The sequence below is a fragment of the Hemicordylus capensis genome, chromosome 2 (assembly GCF_027244095.1).
Source record: "Hemicordylus capensis ecotype Gifberg chromosome 2, rHemCap1.1.pri, whole genome shotgun sequence".
Classification (NCBI taxonomy): Eukaryota; Metazoa; Chordata; class Lepidosauria; order Squamata; family Cordylidae; genus Hemicordylus; species Hemicordylus capensis.
The window spans coordinates 49,805,240-49,828,168 of NC_069658.1; the positions used below are offsets into that span (position 1 = coordinate 49,805,240).

Genomic DNA, 22,929 nt, shown 5'->3' on the forward strand with positions numbered 1-22,929 from the left:
GGTCCATTGTCATAGGACAATGCAGAAGAAAGGCTTGCAGGGCACACTGTACCTCTTTAAGCAGAAATTATGTACTCTTGGCACCATTCAGAATGAGGCCACTGACACTACATGGCTTTGTGGTGCTGGCGTACACAAACCATATTTTACACAAACCACTGACAACTTTTTAAAAGCACTTATCTCTTCACCCATGCTTTTTAATCTGACTGTGGTTTTAGATTGTTTTAAGATTTTTATTTTCTGTGTTTTAACTTGTTTTGTCATTGTAAACTGCCCAGAGATGATAGATAGATAGATAGATAGATAGATAGATAGATAGATAGATAGATAGATAGATAGATAGGAAGGATAGGGTATTTTGTGTATCAGCCCATTGCCCTTTCCACTAATCTGTACTTCTGTACTAACTCAGGGGTTTTCCACCTCTTTTAACAAGGGCACCCCTTCTATCTCAGAGCATCAGCTTAGGTACACCATGTAAGCTGCCAAGAACTGTGACTCCCCAGAAGTAAATCTTGCCAAAGTTGGAAGGAAATAAAATAAAAACTAAATGAGTCTGTCCTGGAATAAGGCAAAAAAAAAAACCCACAAGAGACACATACCCCAAACTCCTAATCCTATGCTGTATCTTCCTTCCTCCTCCTATCCTCCGGAGCCTCATGGCCAGGGCTCCACAGCATACCCATGACTTGACCCTGCCTCTTCCTCTCCATGTGACTGGCTGGCTAGATGCTCAGACTCAGCCCACTCTCTCTCAGCCTGATTGACAGGCTTGACAACAAGGATAGTGCTGATGCTGAGCATCAGCCAGCATTGCCCTCGGCACTGAGCCTGTCAGTCAGGCTGAGAGAGGGGTGGAGCTTGAGTACATAGGCATTTTGCTGCCTAGATGGTGCCCCAATAATCTGCCACCTGAGGCAACCACCTCACCTCACCTCACCTCACCTCACCTCATGAAAGGGCCGCCCTGCCCATGGTTGCTATTTGCCCTGGAAGAACTCTTACTAGCACCTTTGAAAACTCTTCTCCTGGGGCAAAAAGTGGGCACAATCCACACTGAGGTGAAAGACCGAAAGCTTTTCTTTCCTCCCATGGTGATCTGGACAGGGTCCCATGATGATCTGGACATGGCTGATTTTTAACACAAAAAAGCATGCAATAATGCCGTTTGGTTGACAGACATAAGAAAATCCATTAGCAGCATGGAGTGGTAGGAGAGGGGACGGGCCATGTGCTGACCTGATGCAACTGTTGACTGCACAAAACCCTACAGCAGACTGAATAGGCTCCGTTATTATTGGCTGGCATGGCTACTTTAAGCTCATATGCAGGCATGATGTGGCAGCATTTGCACTGCATGGAGTCCTGCCTAGAGATGCAAAGGCCCAGAAGAAACCTGGAAACAAAACATTCTGTCCGTCCCCACCCCCAGGACATTTTTTGTTTTCCCCCCAAAAATGGGGAACACTGAAAAAAAGTTGGATTGTGAAAGTTTCTTTTGGAATTATGAATAAAATATTTAAGAAAATGTGTTCAGATATATTCGTATAAGGAAAGGTGTTCTGGCCTTTTTCTCTCCCAAAGCTTCTTGCTTGCTTCGGATTCCTCCACCTTCTACAGCATGTGAAAGAAACTGTTTAGAAATATACCAGATCAAGAAATAAAGGAACATGTGAAAAGGTAGTGAGTTGATAAAATGAATTGAAAATTAAGATCATAAAAATGAAGCATCAGATGAAGCAGAAACTGCTGATAGTGATATAGTACTTCTAAATGTAATATACCAAACACATTCAATGTTATGAGCAAAGCAGGTTATACATAGTAACTGCTCCTAAAGAAACAATGTGATTTTAGATCTGTAAAGGGCACTAGGGCAGGAAATGCAATATGCAGCAACACAGAGGTCAAACCACTGCCATGCTTGTAACTGCAACAGTGGACGTAGCAATGGGCTAGTGTATCACATTTGCTGAATATTAAGAACAATGAAGATGCATCTTTGCAGATATAGAATATTTATTAAATTCAAAAAGTATACAATACAAAAGAAAACAACACCCCTGATTTTTTACTCTACAATACATCAAAGCTCTCAGTGTTTTGAAACAAACACATTGATTGGTAGACATGATGCATGTGGGAAAGCAGTGAATTTTGGCTAGACTACAAAAAAAAATTACATTCTACATTTTTCTCCCATTCCTCCTTTCTTTTATATCGCAGATATCCATGTGATGCTATGATAAGAAAAGGCACTTGCTGTAGCCAAGCAAAATTTACATCATAAAACTGACCTAAAGCATTTTGAAAAGCAAGTTATATACATGCTATAGGAGACTGAATTTGTGACATAAACAGTCACTATGGATAAGCACCTTAAGTGGTGCAGCGGGGGAAATGCTTGACTAACAAGCAGAAGGTTGCTGGTTCGAATCCCCGCTGGTACTATATTGGGCAGCAGCAATATAGGAAGATGCCAAAAGGCATCATCTCACACTGTACGGGAGGAGGCAATGGTAAACCCCTCCTGTATTCTACCAAAGAAAAAAAAGGGCTCTGTGGGCACCAGGAGTCGAAATCGACTCAACAGCACACTTTACCTTTATAGATAAGCATTAACATGAAGAGAACCTAGCCTGGTGAGGCTAGAATGCCTAAATAGAGATCTGTTTCCTGTATGCTGGTCTTTGACCGTAATAAAGTTGATTGATTGATTGATTGATTGATTGATCTGTTTCCTGAAGTGCCTCAGTTTTTGAAACCAACTTGGGGCCATACTGGGCTCCAGGGCAAAATGCTGAGTGTGGGAACAGACTGTTAATCTAACTAGAATTTGGCAGAAGGCCTGACTTCTTCTTCTTGAGCGATAATGTGTCATCATTTAAAGAGGCCAGAATGAGATCCAAAGAGTTCTTAGCTAATGTTATTTGGGAAATATTCCAGGTGCGCTTCCCTCACCCAAAGGTAAAAGATGATGTAGGAACTTGGAAAGACCATTATGCTGCAATAGCAGCATGGAGCTCCTCTAAGCTTTGTGCATCACAAAGTCCTCAGAGAAGGATGGTGTGTGCCAAGGTGCTGATTCCATGGTATATGCTATAGTCATGAAACCTAGGAAAGGTGCAATATAACTTGATGTGGACATGGTGTGACTAGGGCATAGCTGAACTGATGCCTAAAAAGGCAAAGAGAAGTGAAGGTAATAAGCAGCAGGTAGTGGTACAATATACTCCAGAGTTGAGCTTTTCACACTTGTTCCTCCATGTTCAGTATCACTGGTATTAAGAAATTGGTGACTTGCATTATAAAATTTCTTATACTCCTATACATGTAATGCTGGCTATATGAAGCATACACTGTCTAAACTTGAAAGAACAATGTTACATAACAAGCTGCCTTACACTGGGTGAGACAATTGGTCCATTTAACTCAATATTGTATACTTTAGTAGCAGATCTTCAAGGTTTCAGACAGGCGTCTTTCCTAGCCCTACTTGGAAATGCCAGGGATTTAATCTGAGACCTTCTCATGCAAAGCAGATGTTCTACTACTGAGATGCAGCTCTGTCCCCACCCACAGTTCCATAGTAGTGCCATGGTGGCACTTAGGGATGTGTGAGCCGGCATGCTTTGAGTCGGGCTCGACATTGAGCCAGCCCGGTTCAAGCAGTCCGAGTTTGAACTGGACTAGCCTCCCAAAGGAGGATAGCAGTCTGAGTTCAAACCAGACCAACTCTTGGTTCGAAGAACCAGCTCAAGGGCCGGCTCGGGGGTGTATACCCTTTTACAAGTATACCTCTTCAGCCAGCCTGCAAACCAGTTCAGCCCGGTTCATTGATGGGACTGGACCCGGTTTGGTTGAGCCCGGACAGGGCCGGGTTAGTTCGAATCCAATCTGGATTCTAAATGAGCCAGTCTCACAGCCAGCTTGCACATCCCTAGCGGCAATCTCATCACACACATCCTAGCTATTGCTGATTTTAATGCCCAGCTATTTCAGATATTCTTTGTAGAGCATTTTTCATGTAGTGTGTGTGTGTGATAATGTACATGTTACAGGCATGTTTTATAAATAACTTAATGCGTATAGTATTGATATGGAAAACTGCATTTTGTATTAAACACTAAATCCTCAAAGCAAAAAACAACTATTTATGAACAATTAGAAAAGCTATCCAATTGTGCCACTGGTAGCAGAGGAGGAGAGATTAGAGATAAACAATGTTTTCTTCAGTGCCTCCATTTTCTGAATCTTGTCCCAAGTCGTAAGGTAGATTGTGAAGCAGAACATCTGAAGAATGTAGCAGCTGAATATTGCCGTGACTTGAACTGTTAGATCTTGGGCACTGGCTCTGCACTGCATTTATGTCTGCAACATATAAGCATGGGCAGGTTAAGGCTGCTATTCCATTTGCCACATAAACGTGCTCACATCTAATGAAGGCTATCATTGTCACACACACACATAGCAAAAGCTTCTATTGTCACAAAAACTAACCTACTTTTAACAAGAGGACTATATTTTGTTTTGGTTTGGTTTTAGCCTGTGGCAGGTGGCAAAAGTAAAGTCCTAACTTCCCTGGTATCCCCTTGCAGCAGCCAACCAAGCCAAAAGTTAGGTTTTGAAGAGTGGCTGATTCTTTCATGCAGCAGTAGCCACTAAACCAATTCAAAATCCGGACAGCCAGATCAGGCAACATGTTTGCTGTTACTCAGGACAGCCTTGGCACAGCTTTAAGCAACACTGCTGTGATACTAAGTAGAGTGAATGAAGAAATTCATCGGATAAGAATTGTAAAGCACATGCTGAAAGCCATGATAGAAATGAGTAAGAATAAAACTCAGATGTGGACCATTCAGGAATCAGTTAGCTAAGTGGCTACTCAGTTTGGGTGATTTTCCAAAATTAATCCCTTTTAAAATGAAGACTTAGGAGGTTCACTAGACACACACGGCCGATCACATGGCAAAAGTGTACCTGTGCTGTGCTACTGCAGGCTGAAGGGGAATTGCATGCTTGAATGCTACCCTATTTGGTGGAGGGAGGGCACACATTAGAAAAACAGTGTGTTAAGGTGAATGCTAGAATAGGATCCTTCTGCATGGTACCTTATTCTTCTATGCACATGGAATCTTTTGATATGAGGGAGCATTCAAATATTGGATCCTACACCTGCAATCTGAAGTGGCACAGTCCAAGAACACTTTCATAACGTAGTGATCTGCTTGTCCAGATAAATTCTGTATGTCGTGATTCAGGATACCATTCTGACCTCATTCTGTTACTTACTTGCTTCTGGGAAATCATGCAGTCTCTTAATGCACACACCCCTGAATTTGGAATTAGGACCCAATGGGATAATAGCAGGGCACTGTGGGTGGTTTGCCATTGCCTAAAGTGTAGGAGACACCTCCAGCCACATTACAACTTCAACTGTTCAAGCTTTTCACAAAAGCAAGTATGGATCAAGTGTGAAAAGTGCACATTCTCGAAGTCAGGTGCAATTTAACACAGCAAAATGAAATATGCTGAGAGTTCCACATCTCACCTTGATACTTGGGTATTTGGCTTTTTGATGAGAGATCTGAATTGATGCCTGGATTCCTAATGAAGTCTTCATTGGCTGAATTCATTCTGCTATTCACATCTTCAGTACAACTGCCTGTAGAACAAGGCAATATTTTTTAACTTGATAGCATTTTCTTAAACTGCCATTTCAAAAATGGTGACTACAATGTGAAAAAACAATGGGGGGAAAGCTAACAAGGTTGGCCTTTGGGCATTGTGGCTGGGGATGATGGGAGTTGTAGTCCAGCAGCATCTGCAGACCAAAGTAACGCCTGCATTAACGGGAGGAGAATTCCATTCTTGCACAAGCAGAACTCTCCCTCCATGAACAAGGAGCTTCTGCCAACAGCACCTTCTGATGCCACCCAAGGTCTTAAAATTAACCTATTATATTCATTTTATACAAAACAGACTGTTTTGGATTAATTAGAAAGTCCTAAATTTGTAATAACCGTCACAGAGGATCTGAAAGACTCACAGCTATTAATTTGAAAATTACGGTTACAAGTTACAAATGAAGGTCTGTTTGTTTTCTCCCGCTGTTTGGATGTCTTTGGTTTATTCATGTGTAACTTGTAATTTTAAAATGTTTGGTAATTATGTTGTAATATGTAGCTCTGTACAACTATTTCTATGTATTAAAAATCCAAGTTTTAAAAAGGAACCGTTCAATGTTTGTAATGCTTCATTTGTGACAAGAGATGTATACTAGTGCCAAAGGCCTAACAGGCTTTTCAGTTTGAAATTCCTTATTCCCAAATTTAGCCTGTACACACGCTTCACATCACTTCAGGCATTCCCCCCACCCTTTAATATCTCAGTTTTTCCCTCGGTAAACACAATCAAAGTAACAGATGTATACCTTCTTCACCTATCTGCCACAGGAAAGGATTATGACAATGCATTCTTCTGAGAAGTAAGAATTAACTGGTTATCACTATATAGTACATGTTATAACCAATGTATTACTCAACTTAAGAATTATAATTCATTTTTACTTTAAACATCTACCAGTCTATGTTCTTTGGCAGCACAGAAAACAGATCATCAGTAAGTGAATCAGTCAAGTGTTAAGTATAATTGGGAGGGGGGGGGGTAAACAAAGACAAAGGAAAGCCTTAGATGTGGATGTTTTCCACTAGCTTTAAATAGCAGAGATTCAGCAATTAAAATAATTAGTTTTGCAAATTGCTTCTCATTAGCTGTTACAATTTGTAAAACAAGAGATAAACATTCACATGTTCTTGACTCCATCACTGCTGGAGGAGGAGGGGGACCAGCACAGAATAATTTATCCATTGGAAAGTAAGGTTTGCATAGCTGCTGGACACCTCCAATTGGTCCAAATTCACTACTGCAAGCTCTCAACCCTCCTTAGACTCCCACACTGCCTAATGAATAGCTATGATTTCAATAGCGTCTCAGTGGGCAGGCTTACCATGCTTCAGGTCAGGAGGAAACTCTAATTAATGTGGGGTGGGGGGGGAGATCCACCATCCAAAGGCAAGGCAGTATCTCTCGGTTTTTTCTGCTGCATCCCGAAAACAGAGGCACACAACAGGATGCCTGCCCCAAAGCTGTGGGGTGGCCAGCCTGAATTTCTTCAACTACAACTCAGCTAGGAGCAGATGGAACCTTAAGGACCGTCTGCTCCTACTGAATCTACCCACCGTACTAGATCGGCTGGGGGGAGGGGCTCTGCTCCATGTGCTGACACCTGTTGAGGCCCATTTATTTTTATTTATCAAATTTTTATTTTTATCAAAATAAAATCGAGCACACAGAATGGGGACTTCTCAGTTGTTGCCCCCGGGCTGTGGAACTTGCTCTCTGCCAATACCCACATGGCTCCCTCTCTCCTACCCTTTAGGAGGAAAGTGAAGACTGCCCTTTTTATCCAGACATTTGGCCAATGAGCTGACCTTTGTTCTTTTTAAAAATTTAGTTACATTTGTCCTGTTTTTATTGAATTGTTTTTATCTTGTGTGAACCACCCTGGGGTTATAGAAGGAAGGGTGTAATATAAATATAAATATAAACTCCCATAATCCTCAACCACAATAAAATGTGGCTGGAGATTATGGGAGTTATATTCCAGCAATATCTGGAGACTCTAAGGTTGTCCACCCCTGGAATAGGCAACACTGGGTTTGATAGACCAACAATCTGACTCATGATAACTTGACCCATGATGGCAGCTTCATGTGTTCATTATAGCCAGAAAGAAAGTGGCTGGGATGCATTATAGCCAGAAAGGAAGTGGCTGGAATTCCTGAACATGTAAAGCATATTTCTCACCAATGTGGATTAATTTTGGAGCATTCTGAATTCACATTTAGTATTACCATCATTAAAGCTTTATTGGAAATCTGATTAAGTATCTTTCCAGGTAGAATATATTTTCCCAGGCGGGGATGCCGCTTGCATTTGCAAGTACTTTTTCTCCTGCTGGTCATAGAAACGTATATATCCCCAGGTTCAGTTGCTATGTCCTCCTGGGAAAAACTGCAACACCTAGAAAGGACCTAAGATGCTATGTGTCTTAGCTGGTGTTTTCAATACCAGTGGCCATGCAAGGTTAGTGTCTTAAAAGTCTGCGCAGGTGCTTTTCCTTCTGAGTACTCATGCTTCTCTTGAGAAATCTAGTGAAAAACCTGGGCTTAATTGTACTCTGCAGTATCTAAATTCTAAGTTTTTAAATATAACTTCTGTACAGAACACTTCCAAGTAAACATTTCACAATCTCAGGATACAGTAGCGTCCCAGACAATGGTATATTTTCCCACTGCCGCACGATGAGCTGTTAACTAGGACAACATGTGTACCTTCTATGAAACTCAATAGGTTGCATACTCATCAGAAGAAATTGATCCAATAAAACCTGCATTGTATCTTTCCAAGGGATTGTCATGGCAACACCACTCTGAGCAACATATGATCTCGAGAAGACTTTGGCTGTGCTTCGAATTTTGATTTTCCAAGGCACATTTGAGGCACAGATTGAAAACATGAAGGTGTCAGTAACCACTTGTTTAGTTTAGTTTATTGATTTATAGAACCTGCCTTTCTGCAAGGAATGCACTCAAGGAAGTTCACAATAAAGAAAACAAAAAAATCAGTTAATATACCATTTAAAAACAACACTCCAAACACAATGGCCAAAAGGACAGACAGCACCCACCCCTTTGTTGATATTAGGAACCAACTGACACTGCTGTGCAACTTGAAAGACAGCTCCAATGGTGTGGTACAACAGGGCTGCTGCAGAATGACTTAAACCCACTTCTGGGCAGTCACACTGCGCTACGTCCATTGTTTCCAAGGGTTGGGTCCCTAACATCAATGGAAGGCTGCTTGTCATGTCAGCCAATATGCAGTAGGCTAGAGTACTCATTTCAAGCAGAAAGAACTTGCTGGAACAGCAGTCTTCCATGTCTGTCTTAAAAGTGGGCAGTGATGGGTCCAGATATAGCTCTCTAGGAAGGCTGTTTAACTATCTGGATGCCACAACAGAAAAGGTCCTCTCTCTCTTCTAGACAGCCACCCAAAGTCACAAAGGGAAATGACTTGACTAGCAAGCCAGAGGTTGCCGGTTCAAATCCCTGCTGGTATGTGTCCCAGGCTATGGGAAACACCTATATCGGGCAGAAGCGATATAGCAGGGGTGGGGAACCTTGGCACTCCAGCTGTTTTTGAACTACAACTCCCACCATCCCCTGCCACAATAATTGTGGCTGGGGATGATGGGAGTTGTAGTTCAAAAACAGCTGGAGTGCCAAGGTTCCCCACCCCTGCGATATAGGAAAATGCTGAAAGGCATCATCTCATACTGCACGGGAGGAGGCAATGGTAAACCCCTGCTGTACTCTACCAAAGGCAATCACAGGGCTCTGTGGTTGCCAGGAGTCAACACCGACTCAACGGCACACTTTACCTCTTCTAGACATTCACCATACTTCTGACAGTGGGGGAACATGAGACAGGGTAGCAGAATAGAATTCTTAAACAAGTATCTATATGACAGGGATATCCAACCTTGGGTCCCCAGATATTGTATTGACTACTACCCCCACCATCCCTTTATGGCTGGGGATAATAGGATGTGTAATCCAACAACATCTGGGGATCCAAGATTGGGAACCTCTGGGATAGGAGAAAGAGTTCTTGAAATGTCCTAGTTCTAGGTCATTCAGGCTTAAAAGGTCAAAACAAGCACCTTGAATTGAGCCTGGAAACATATTCTAGCAGTTGACTTACTACAAGACTGGTACAATATGAACTGATCTCATCGTCCCAGTCAGAAACCCAAAAACTACATTCTGAACCAACTGAATTTTCTGGACCATCTTCAAGCCTACATAAAGAATATCACAGTAATCCATCCTGGAGATGACTAGGCCCAGATGACTAGGCCAGGTGCAACTTTTCCAGGAAATGTCATGGCTGATATACCCGATGGAGTTTTCATAAAAGACACTCCTGGTCACTACCCCCACTAATGCATCCAAGAGTATCTCTAACTGCAGATTGTTGCTTCAGGGGAGTTCAGCCCTGTCCAAAGCAGGGTGCATACCCCCACCCAGATTGTCAGACACCCGCCCCATCCGCCTGCATCTTGTCTGGATCAAGCTTTAGTTTATTCACCCTCGTCCAGTCTCCAGGCATCGTTCAGAATTTCTACTCCCTACACAAGCAACGGAAATGAGAGAGAGAGCTGGGTGTCTTCTGCATACTCATAGCACCCAAGCTCAGATCTCTGAATGACTTCACCCAGTGATTTCACATTTAGAAGCATGGAGGATGAAATGGAACCTTGCAACATCCCATGTACCAAAGGCCACAGGACAGAGCAATACGCCTTCAACACCACCCTTTTAAAAGGGCTGGAACCACCACAAAACAGTGCCTCCCTCTGCCATTTCAGCTAGGCAGTCAAGGTGAATAACTACCTAGCTGTGTACACCATGGTCAAAAGTATGTCATGGTTGATGGTACTGAAAGCTGCCGAGAGATCTAGAAGTACCAGCAGAGTTGCACTGCCCTTGTCTTTATCTCACTGCAGGGCACACATCTAGACAAGAAGACAGTTTCAATCCAAGAAATGGGTCAGAAACTGGACTGGGAATTATCTAGATAATACAATTCTTCTGATTAAAATTCAGATTAAAAATCCTGGAATTGGCCCACCATCCATGTAGCCAAGTCCTGGTCTACTGTTCCCTAAGTTGGATGAGCTGTTCAGGCAGAAACCTTTTTCAGACCTATCATCTGATACTGTTTAACTGGAAATGCAGTGGACTGGTCCTTGGACTTTATTTATTGTTCCAAATAATCCTAAAGCAAGGCAATGCAAGGTCTGTGTTCCACCATTTAGGTGCAGCTGGTCTTGTAAGAGCCTATCATGTGGAAGGTACCACACTGAAATGTTCCAGTGGCTGGCAAGTATTTAAAGAGAACTGGGGGAGGAAACCACTAGAAAAGCTCTTACTCAACATAAAGAAAGCATCCGTTCTTGGCTGCCATTTGAATGAGCGAGAACGAGCCCCTGGCCTGCCTCACAAAAGCACAATGTGTCCCACAGATGACACAGTCAGCCTGCAAGTGGAAGAGGGAGGCCTGCTGTCGCCATGCTTTCACAGGCATCTTGGATGCAGTACAGCTTTGGGTGCAAGCCAGGGAGCAGCTGGTAACACAGTAGGCAGTTAAATGCCACAATGAAAGCAGATATCTGGAGAACTATCCCAATACAGCAAACCAGCCGCTCAGCTATAGGGAGTGATGAAGTTTTTCACAAGTTTGTATTATGTGTTGTGGCTTTAGTGAAAGCTAAAATGACCAGTGCTTAGTTAGCTGTGTGGTGGGACTCTGTAAGGGCCCACTCTTAAAATACACTGATGTGCATGTGGGGCGGGCATGTATGTACATAACCTTGCAATCTGCCTTGACTGTGCGAGCCAGAAGCTTTACATGTTATGCAGAACTGCCACCAGACAGCAGCGATGATAAGAACATAAGAACAGCCCTGCTGGATCAGCCCCAAAATCCTGTTTCACACAGTGGCCCACCAGATGCCGCTGGAAGCCACAGGCAGGAGTTGAGAGTATGACTATTAGGCAACGATGACTATTAGGCAACATTTATTATTTGCTTGTTACTCTAGGGGTTCTCAAACTTGGGTCCTCAGATGTTGTTTGCCTACAACTCCCATCATTCCCAGCCACAAAAGCTAAAAGCTACCATGGGAGCAGTAGACCAACAACATCTGGGGGCTGAAGTTTGAGAAGCCCTGAACGCCTCCATACTTGCCAACCTATGATATTGGTAGAAACACTGTGTTATAATGAGTTCATATGTCGACGGATATGGTGGTCTTATCTAACATTTCAAAGATACTGGGCACAAATCTTATGGCAAATTAGGGAAACAACAGAACAGTGTGTTCCTTCAGAACTATTTAGGTGCTGAAGCTTTATCCCAAAAGGGCTAATGGCCCTGTAATTAACAGGGGCTATCCAAATGACATCACATTAAAAATGTAAACCGCCCAGAGATGTAAGTTTGGGGAAGTACACAAATATGATAGATAGATAGATAGATAGATAGATAGATAGATAGATAGATAGATAGATAGATAGATAGATAGATAGATAGACAGACAACAAAACAATTCAGAGATAATATGGAAAGATATTTGGAACATCCTAGTGATGGGCTAAACTTTATCTCAAATTAAAGGACCGACATTCTGATTAGCAAGGTGCATGTGCAGCAAAGGAAGGTACATGCAGATGCTGCGCTCCATGCTAAAGGGGCACAGCCTCTTGTGCAGGAGGGATGATTTTCGCCAACTTCCCTTTCTCCCTGAGGCATTGTGTGTCACCAAAAATATGTCCCTGAGGGCTGTGTGACCCTCAAGGAATATCTTCAGTGGCACAGAGCACTTCAGAAGGAAAGGAGATTAGCAAAAATCCTCCCTGCATGAGCACCTGCACTTCTTTAGTCTGTAATGCAGCAGCTGCACATGTGTTTCATTAGTCAGGATATAGGCCAAGGAGTTTCTAAACCTTTTCTAAACCTTTTCATATTTTTAACAAAGAAAAAATACTTTCCTTTTCTAACTTACACTAACATTACCCACGTTTTCTGAAAAAAGCCTTCTGGGTTGATTTGTGCCTTTATTTTTAGCCCCTTCTACATTCCAAATGTACTCATTATTTTAGTTGTGCTATTCTCATATTTCCAAAATAATGCAGTTTGGTTAAAGTTCTCGTTATTCTTTTCTCCAGCTTTGCTTCTTTTTGCTTTTAAAAAATTGTTTTAGGACCAAACCTGCAATTACGGGAGATTTTTGTTGTTAATGTAATCTTTTGTCAAAAATGTTAAATAAAGAGAGGTTTTTTTTAAGGTAACATTTATTATATCCATTTCCTTTACATAAACATGGCACAAATGTTAAAACTATATAATCTATAAAGCTAGACAAACAACAATACATCATCCTTATGCCAAATGTAGGGCTGGCCCTACTGAGAAGCAGGGTGAAGCAGGTCACTTCATGCAGCAGATTGTGGGCTAGTTCTTAGGGATGCCTGCTAAGCCACCCAGCACCACATGCACGGCCTACCGAAGAAGAGGGTGAAATGGCATCACATTGCTTTTCTTCTTCCGTTTCTCAAAAAAAGAAAGGAGGAGGAAGAAGGAACAGTAGACAGAATGCTGGGTTGGGGGGCTGTGGATAAGACTTTTGGTTTTTCATGTCAGGATTTTTTCCCCTCTCTCAAGTCTTGACCTTGTTTTCTCAGAAAACATTTTGCCCCCACACCCCAAGCTGCAAGGACGACACACAGAGACACAGACACACACAGACACAAACACACACACACACACTGGATGTTTGGAAAACATTTTCATGGCGGAGACTGATGAAACACTGTATTTATCAGACCAGGTATATCATTACATTAATCACGTGGCCTACTTATTAGGCCACATGATAACTGTTATTATCTATTACAGCTATACCACATGCAGCATTTACAGGTTGCTCCAAGACATTTTGGCATCTGAGGCAGAAAACCCTGATGGAACTCTCCCTGCAATTTTTTTTTAAAAAACATGAATTGCATGCTAATAGTTTCCTGTATTATAATGGCATCCATACTCTGTTGCCTGAGAGGCTGCCACTAATCCGGTGGGACTGGTCCTAAAACAAAAAGCTGCGCTCACGTGCCGGGGGGGAGGGGAGGACCACTTCAATTCCTGTGAGAAGCACCAGAAGGTTCTGAGGTGCAGTCTGTGTGAACAAGGTTCCATACATGGGGCTGCAAAGATACAATGAAGAAGAGCCAGCAGGAGAAACTGGGTGTCAGGGTTCCATCGCCACTGCATAACAAGAAGGTGGCGACGGACCTTGATTTTGCTGCCCGGAGGCTGTCCTGCTGCCTCCGAGTAGCTCTCAGTCCCAGACTGCGAGCACTGCTAGCCCCATCTGGCTTCCCTGGACAGCCGACTATCTGTCAGCCATAATGTGCGAGATTTCGCCCCAAGATCCCACAAGAACGGGATGTCTCATGAGACTTCTGGCAAGAGCCCGAGTTCTAGCCCCTTGTCTGGAAGTGCCTAATGTCAGCCTACATGTGGGACTATAATAGGCCAAGCCAGCTAACTTTGTGTGTTCAATGTTAACTTGGACCATTTTGAACCTGTTATAACTGAGATAGCTTAGCCAAGAGATTAATACTGCAGCAATGGAAATCTCCCGCTCCCCCTCGGAGTGAGGAATGGGTGCATGATCTGCTCGAGTTAGCAGCACATGGAAAAAAGGGCCCCCATAAAAGTAAATAAACTGGATAAATGGTCAGGAATCTGGGATACCTCTCTTAAACTATTCGTAGAATAATAATTTATAAAAACCTTTTCTGCTCTATTGGTGCAACTGTGTGTATTTCCTTCTTCTTCCCTCCCTCTCCCTCTTTCCCTCTATCTTTCCTTTCTTTCCCCACTTCCCCCCAGCCAGCACAGCATGCAAAGACTGGCTAGGGGAGGGAAGGTCGGGCTCCGGGGCATGGTGGGGGCAAGAGATGGGGGGAAACGAGGAAAGATGTATGTAAAATACAAAATGTCAAAAAACATTTTTAAATTTTTTAAAAAATGCACAATGAGCTAATATGTTTGCTAGTTTCATTCTGTTTATATCCTCTGTTGTAGGGAATGTGCTTCCTTAGGGAAGCGCTGAACCAGCTCAGCTACCCGCATTTGAACCGGTTCAGTGGGGCAGGATAGGTTCCTTTAAAAACCAGGTAAGAAGGTCCTTACCTGCTCCTCCACCACCCCACTGCTTTACTGGGCGTGGCACTCACTTTCCAAAAGGCTACGCACGGCTGCGGCGTTGCTCCCAGCACCACACTGCGGCCATGTGTGTGCAGGCTGCTGGAAACAGCGCAGCAGCCATGCACAGCCTTTTGGAAAGTGAGCAACGCGCCTGGAAAAATCAGTAGGGTGGCAGAGGAGCAGATAAGGATCTGCTTACCTGGTTTTTTAAGGAACCTGCCCCAGCTGGTTCAGGTACATCCCTACTCTGTTGTGATTTAACAATTGATTTTTCAGTTGTGGACATTGGTGTCACAAAAGGCTGCCTTACTTATTTTTATTAATTGTTAATACCACTTTCCTTCTGTTCACCATGCCAGTTGCAAAACTGGGCTTTTAAAATAGACTCCAATGTTACTTATAGACTTGACTTTAATTTTTTCCTTCTTCTTTAGAATATCTTGTGAGTTATTTGGTACAGAAATACAAAGAGCTTTCATCTAGCTCAACAGCACACCCAACTGTTCAATAGGAAGACGTCTACAAAATGAAAAACATTTTTTGCTATTCCATATTTTAGTATGGGCTACAAAGATAACAAAAACAACCACCTAACAACCTTTCCATGCCCTAAATATTATGGACTCAGTTCAACTACCCTTTACTGATACTGATACTAGGTAATTTATACAGAAAGCAGACAATTTGAAGAGTAAAATGCCAGTACTTTGCCCTCAAATTTTTATTATTAGTTTTAAGGTTAGATGGCAATGCAATATTGCTTCCCCACACATAATAATACAGTTTCTCGAGCTAAATTTCAGTAAATCTATTTCAATATCTACCAGTCTGTAAAGATCACTAATCTTTGAGACAAAAAATATGCATGGTTTCAAATTCTCTTTTCTGTTCCATAGTCAGAAAACATAAGTATACAGATCAAGATCTAAAAAGCCAAGGAACCAGAGCTCTCTTCAGCCCTTATGATAAAAAAGGCCCTTATAACCACCTTGTTTTTAATGAAAGGTGGTATATAAATTCAACAATCAATCAATCAATCAATCAATCAATGGACTGCAGAAATGAGTCCCTCTAAAGCAAGGCCAGAAGTCCCAACCCAGCCCGTCACTGGTGCTACCCATGGTTACAGTGGTGTTCATCTCAGACTGTGCCTCCTGATTATGGAAACGTTGGCCATCACTGAGACAGTGTTTGCCTCTTCAGACACCATTGTAACCGTGAGTGGTTCCAGTAAGGGGGTGAGTGATGGGCCCACTTTAGACACTGTATGAGAATACAGCATCTTGTACCATAACATTTGAAGAAGGCTTCTTTCAGATGATAGCCCATAAGGGCCTTAGACTTGGCTAGACAACAGCTCTCACCACTCCCAACGCACATGAAACTGCTTTTGAAACAGGAAAGCAGACTGTAATACGAAATTGGGATTGTTAACCATTCAAAGAAGAGCCAACAATTCCCCTAGATTTGCCAAAAAAACCAACCAACCAACCAAACAAACAAACAAAAAACCCCTTGCATTAGCCTAAGGAATTTCCTCCCAGGATTAAATGCCAAGGTGGCATAACACACCATTTTACACTGACTGGACAAGTTAGGGCACTTCTGGGTGGTAGTTTGTTATGTGTCAATCATGCTGAAATTTTTGAAAAGAAAGGGGATAATTGAAAAAGTGAGATGCCAGAATCACTTAGCTATTTGTAGAATCCAGAGGTAAGAGTTGCAGCATGCAAGGACAAGACAGTGGAACTGAATTAGGAATATTAATGGTTTAATGAGACAGCTATGATGTACAGAGAAGCAAGTGCAAAGTGCAGGCTGCCTTCAGTGCTCTTGCTGCTGGCTGTTTGTTAGCCCTGCTTCTATGCCAGGCCTGGAATAAAAGTAGCTAAAGCACCATTCAAAAACTGGCATGGATCAAGGAATGGATTAACCAAAAACACCACACCATGCAACTCAGTAGTGGCTCTTTGGGCAACCAGGATCCACGTCTACTATCTCTCAGTCTAATCTATCTCACAAGGTTGTTGAGAAGACCACTCTGAGCATTTTGGAGTAAGGGTGGGATAGAAATGTCATAAACAAACACCTGCAGTATAGCATGTTGCTGAAACATAAACAAGATACATAGACAGGGCCAGTCCACGGCATGTGCTGCTCCACAGCAGATACATTTTGCAGTCTGAAAAGTACAGACCAAGACATCCAACACTGCAAAAGGTTCTGAGGGGCACCTCTGGCATCTAATATTAAATGTGCAGCCAGGCATCCAAAACAATATTGCATAGGATGCTGTGGCGTACTCTTCCAATGGAGCACCAACCTTGGTGGCTGCCACATGCAATCTGAGAAGTGCACCTCAGGATGTTGGGAAGCACCCTGTTCCACCTATGGTTACTGCATGAGAGAATCTGCCTGTGGTTACTGGGAGGGAATCAATCTACACTGCCCTGGGTGATGGAAGGACAGAAAAAATGTAATGAAACATAGAGTATGATGGCTTATATTGGAGGACAATGCTGTAAATTCCTGCCTGTCTAAAGCGTCTCACAATTGCTGGGTTTCTTGTTTTGTTTTGTAATATCCCTTTCATTACTTTTAAGATTTGACTTTTAATTTTCTTTCTGCACAGAGCAGCTTGCAGTGACTTTGTATAGAGAGTGTGTCTGAGTTCCTTCAGCAACAGCATGCCCTCCAACAGCACACCCAACAGCTTGATAGAAAGATGTACATGAAGTTAAACAAGTTTTTGCTATTCAGCATTCCAGCTGGGTATTAACTAAAGTAGCTGTAAATTCAAAACAACATCCATCTGATCCCCTATAACCCATTAGGAACCATCTTTGAAATACGGAGCAGAAATGACATCTCCTAATACTGCACTAAGGATAGGAGGTGAACTGTCTAAAGGAGAAAGTAAAAAAGCCCCACTGCACATCTTGGTCTTCCCATATGTCACTGGATTATTGCTACCATTGGCACAAGACTTATTACAACTTCTTAATTTTAACCAATCAAGTAGAGAAGCAGACAGCTGCCATCCACCAAATGGGAGGAGGGCATCTTCCTGAGTAAGAGATCTCAGCAACACAGGAAGCTGCCATATACTGAGCCAGACCATTGGTCTATCTAGCTTAGTATTTGCTCTGACTGCCAGTGGCTCTCCAAATTTTCAGACGGGGGTCTCTCCCAGCCCTATCTAGAGATGCCAGGGATTGAACTTGAGATCTTCTGCATACAAAGTAGATACTATATTCCACTGAGTTATGACCAGATCCCCAAATGAACAGCAACAACAAATATTTATTTACTGCTTTTCAACAAAATTTTCCAAAGCGGTTTACATAGAGAAATAATAAATAAGTAAATAAGATTGATCCTGTCCCCAAAAAGCTCACAATCTAAAAAGAAACATAAGATAGACACCAGCTACTGCAAGATCAACTAGAAATCAACTATAAAAAAACTAAAGTTATGGCTTTCACCAGAAGACCCAAGAACCGTCCCTGGAGTATAGACAGCCAGAAGGTCAAACAGATTGCTTGTTTCAAATATCTGGGGATGGTCTTACATGTCTCTGGCTCAAGAAACGTCCACTGTGGCCATGTTGACCTCACCACTCAGAGGAGCTCCTCCGCCATTCTAAAATTCCCATGGACTAGAGGTGGCCAAAACGTTCCCGCAGCGCTCAAATTATTTGAGGCCAAGATGCTGGTACAACTCCTCTACACTGCCCAATTGGGGGCCCCCTCTAATCTTGCCCCATAGGAGTGGGTTCAGTCCAAATTTCTAAAAGCGGCCCTCCAAGTGCCTTGCTGGGTCTCAAATGCTGCCCTACACTCGGAAACAGGCATGATAAAGGTTGAGGCCAGAGTGTGGAGGACCATTCTTAACCTCTGGCTTAAATTATCCCTCAACCCTCAGGGCCTGGCCCCTTTGACCCTGCAGGACAATTTTCAGTCTTCCTGGATATGGGCCAAGTGGACTAAATTCTCGTTCCTGGGCTACACCCTTCACCCACTTGCTATGAACCATGATTGGGTGAAAACAGTCATCAAACAGAGGACAATGGACACTGAGCACCAGGCCAACCTAGACAGGGTTCCAACCTTCCTGTCCTCTGAGAGATACAGATACTCTGCCTCCCCCGCTGTGTACCTGTTGATGTTGGAAATCCCAAACCACAAAAGCAGCGGGGACATAACCTGCCTAGTGAGCAAGAGGCTGTTGGTTTGAATCCCCGCTGGTGTGTTTCCCAGAAATATGGAAAACTCCTATATCGAGCAGCAGCAATATAGGAAGGTGCTGAAAGGCATCATCTCATACTGCATGGAAGGAAACAATGGTAAACCCCTCTTGTATTCTACCAAAGACAACCGCAGGGCTCTGTGGTCGCCAGGAGTCGACACCAACTCGATGGCACAACCTTTCCTTTACTTCCAAGTACCAGATACTAAAGCTTATGCATAGAAGATAGCCACCGGACTGGTTCAGATGTCACACAACACCATGGTTCAAGCCAAGCTCTGTACAATATCCCTCAACCTTAGGAGCATGTGCTCCCCACTCCTATCCCACGTGAGTGTCTACTTCCTAAGCCAAAATTGGTTGGTTCAAACATCGTGACCAGCTGCAGCTTATTCTAACCTACCTGGCTTCAGACAACCCAAGATCTGATCTGAACTTGAGGGTTGGTATGAGTTTCAGATTTTGGGCTCTCTGAAGCAAGTAGGTTAGAACAAGCCACAACTGGTTAGTTCAGACCAATCTCCGCTTATCCTATCTAGATAGGAAATAGATGCTTGCACAGGGACAGAAGTGGGGAGTGTGTCCGGAGGCTAAGGGATATTGTGCAGAGCTTGTCTTTAACTGAGGTTCCATATGATATCTGTACCCACCCACTGTGTTTATGCTGCACTAGTCAGCTTCTCAAACATCTAACACATCTCCCTGATGACCTCTGAAAAGTATACAGTGTACTGTGCTTGATTGGCCAGCAAACTCGCCTGACCTGACCCCATAGAGAATCTATGGGGCATTGCCAAGAGAAGGATGAGAGACATGAGACCAAACAATGCAGAAGAGCTGAAGGCCGCTAATGAAGCATCCTGGTCTTCCATAATACCTCATCAGTGCCACAGGCTGATAGCATCCATGCCACGCCACATTGAGGCAGTAATTGCTGCAAAAGGGGCCCAAACCAAGTACTGAATACATATGCATGCTTATACTTTTCAGAGGTCCGATATTGTTCTATTCTACAATCCTTGTCTTCTTGGTTCCATGTAATATTCTAATTTTCTGGGATTGTGGATTTGGGGTTTTCATGAGCTGTACGCCATGATCATCACAATTATAACAAATTAAGGCTTGACTTATCTCGCTTAGCATTTAATGCGTCTGTCTCATATATCAGTTTCACCTTTTAATTTGCATTACTGAAATTAATGGACTTTTGCACGATATTCTAATTTTCCGAGTTTCACCTGTATGAACTAGTATATTTTGCCTGCACTTACTGAGGTAGTAAACTGTGTCAGTACTGTAAAGGTAAAGTGTGCCGTCAAGTCAATTTCGACTCCTGGCACCCACAAAGCCCTGTGGTGTTCTTTGGTACAATACAAGAGGGGTTTACCATTGCCATCTCTCACACAGTATGAGAAGATGCCTTTCAGCATCTTCCTATATCACCGCTGCCCGATATAGTACCAGCGGGGATTTGAACCGGCAACCTTCTGCTTGTTAGTCGAGCATTTCCCCGCTGCACCAATTAAGGTGACCTGTCAGTACTGTACAGGGGCTTATATAGTGAATGCTTCTCCATACAAAAATGTATCTCCACTTGAAGAAAAAAAACCCCAGATCACTGAGAAGGGTTCTCGCTTAGCTTCTGCCTAATATGCTGCTGTTCTATGAGCAAGGGACTTTGCCTGCAGTCTGAAATAGGCTATCCCCAGATATTCTCACAGGCTGACATGCTATGCTCCGTGCTCCATTTTATGCTGGCAGTCGCGGGAAGGACCATGGTGGCTGTTTCCTTTTTTACTGCAAAGGTTTGTTTCTAAAGCCATGTCTTGAGGCCAAACCAACAGCTAGTTAAGATGTGAATGTGGGATTGCTGACTGTAGGCCTGGCAATAATCAGTCCTTTTTATCTTCACTGCTATAAACAGACGGAACCTATTTATTTATTTTTAAAAACTATTAAAATATTGTAGTCTATAAATGCTAATTGGCTTTGATGTGGATTCAAAGCTCTATTAATTTACTGATTTAATAACACAATGCAACACAAAACAAATAAAAGCAGCAGGAGAAAAGAACATATTCTGGCTGCTTCAAGTTGTGGCTTTTTAGTTGTTGTTTGTTAAGGACTTCTTAAAGGCAAAATAATCTATCAATCAAACTCTTGTCATGACATTCTTTAAAAACTTTCTCACGTTTTCTTTTAGGGCTGTGCAAAGCTTCAGGTCAACACTTGGCTCTGAAATGGGTCACTTTGGTCGAATTCTTTGTGGGTCACTTTGGTTGAATTCTGCCCAAATTAAATCACTCGCTGATTCAGCTCTAAGCAACCCAAACTGGGCCCACTTTACTTTGGGCCACTTCAGCAGTCCTCAACCTCCTCCCCATACCACTTTACTTATGCACTGCTCTAGCCCTAGAAAAGACTACAATTCCCAAACTCCAGCACCACCTTATTTCTCTCACCCCTGTCTCCCAGCGTAATAATCTGGTTTGTGACATAGTGATTGTCTCTCTCTGCTGGTCATACTTCACCAAATTCCCAAATGCTGGCTGGGGAGAAAAGGGGCGTGGAGACTAGAGAAAGAGGAAATAAAGACTTCTTCCATAAGCCCTTTTCAAACTGAAGCCACATTGCCCTAGCTGCATCAATCTCCTGTCTGTAGGTAAAGGGGTGGGAGGGAGGACTGTTGAAACAGGCCAAAGAGGCCTGAGTCCAACCAGTTAGCCAGTCCTAAGCCCCAAACCACTAAGACAACCTCTAAATTGACCTGGGATTGATTCACCCAGCACGACCTTATTCCTCTCACCCCTGTCTCCCAGTGTAATAATCTGGTTTGTGACATAGTGATTGTCTCTCTCTGCTGGTCATACTTCACCAAGTTAACGTTTATTACATAGCTAATGGCTAAACTACATATTATGGGGCTGCTGAAAATGGCCTCCGCCATGCTCTGCTCTCTTTCCCCATTCCATGTAGTTTCACTTACCTGTTACATGTCTGCATCACATCCTGCACCACTACTCACCCCCTACCCCTGTCACTAGGCAGTGATGTGGAGAATGGTCTGGGAAATGTACAATGTGTGCACATCACAGGGTAGGTGAAACTATACGTTATAGTGAAGAGGGGAGAAAATCCAACAGAGGGAGGTCACTTTCAATGGACACATAATAAAAACAAATATACCACTTTTCAACAACAAAAATCTCAAAAGATGTTCACATATGGATATTACTTTCCCAGCCTGCATGATTACAAGGGGAATGCACCAAGAGTGTACTCACCATGATATCTTTGGTGAACATCCAGACATCCTCCTGGTTCCTTTATCATGTGGAAGGGCTGCAGTGTTCCCTGTAACAGGGCATCCCAGATGTTGTTGACTACAACTCCCAGCATCCCCGATGCAATGGCCTGTGGCTAGGAATACTGGGAATTGCAGTCAGCAACATCTGGAATTTCCTATTACAGGCACAAACAACACACACACACACACACACACGCCTGGAGAATGTCAGGATGTCCGCCAGAGATGTCATACTCTTGGTGCATCCTCCTATGGCTTGTGGGATGTGAAGAGCTCCAATGGCTAGAACATTTAATATTGGCCAGCTAGCTGGGTACTACATTCCAGGTTTGACAGGATGCATGAAAGATCCCTAAAATATTTGATCAGGGTCGTGCTGGAGGACAAAGTCCTGCTGGGGGCTCCCCTAACTTTTTTATTTTTAAGTGTGCATGCTTTGTGTGTGTGCACCCCACCCATGCCACACCCCC

General features: G+C 43.1%; 1 protein-coding gene across 5 annotated transcripts in view; it reads right to left on the reverse strand.

The window, feature by feature from the left end:
- Positions 1-2,004: 2,004 nt before the first annotated feature.
- Positions 2,005-22,929, reverse strand: part of ARHGEF28 (Rho guanine nucleotide exchange factor 28) — a 246,277-nt gene continuing 225,352 nt past the window's right edge. For all 5 annotated transcript variants that reach the window (XM_053291271.1, XM_053291270.1, XM_053291268.1 and 2 more), the window contains 2 exons: positions 5,555-5,668; positions 2,005-4,374 (listed from right to left, as the gene is read on the reverse strand). In XM_053291271.1, coding sequence (XP_053147246.1) covers positions 4,214-4,374; positions 5,555-5,668 — 275 coding nt within the window. In that variant the 3' untranslated portion in view covers positions 2,005-4,213. The remainder of the gene's footprint in view (positions 4,375-5,554; positions 5,669-22,929) is intronic.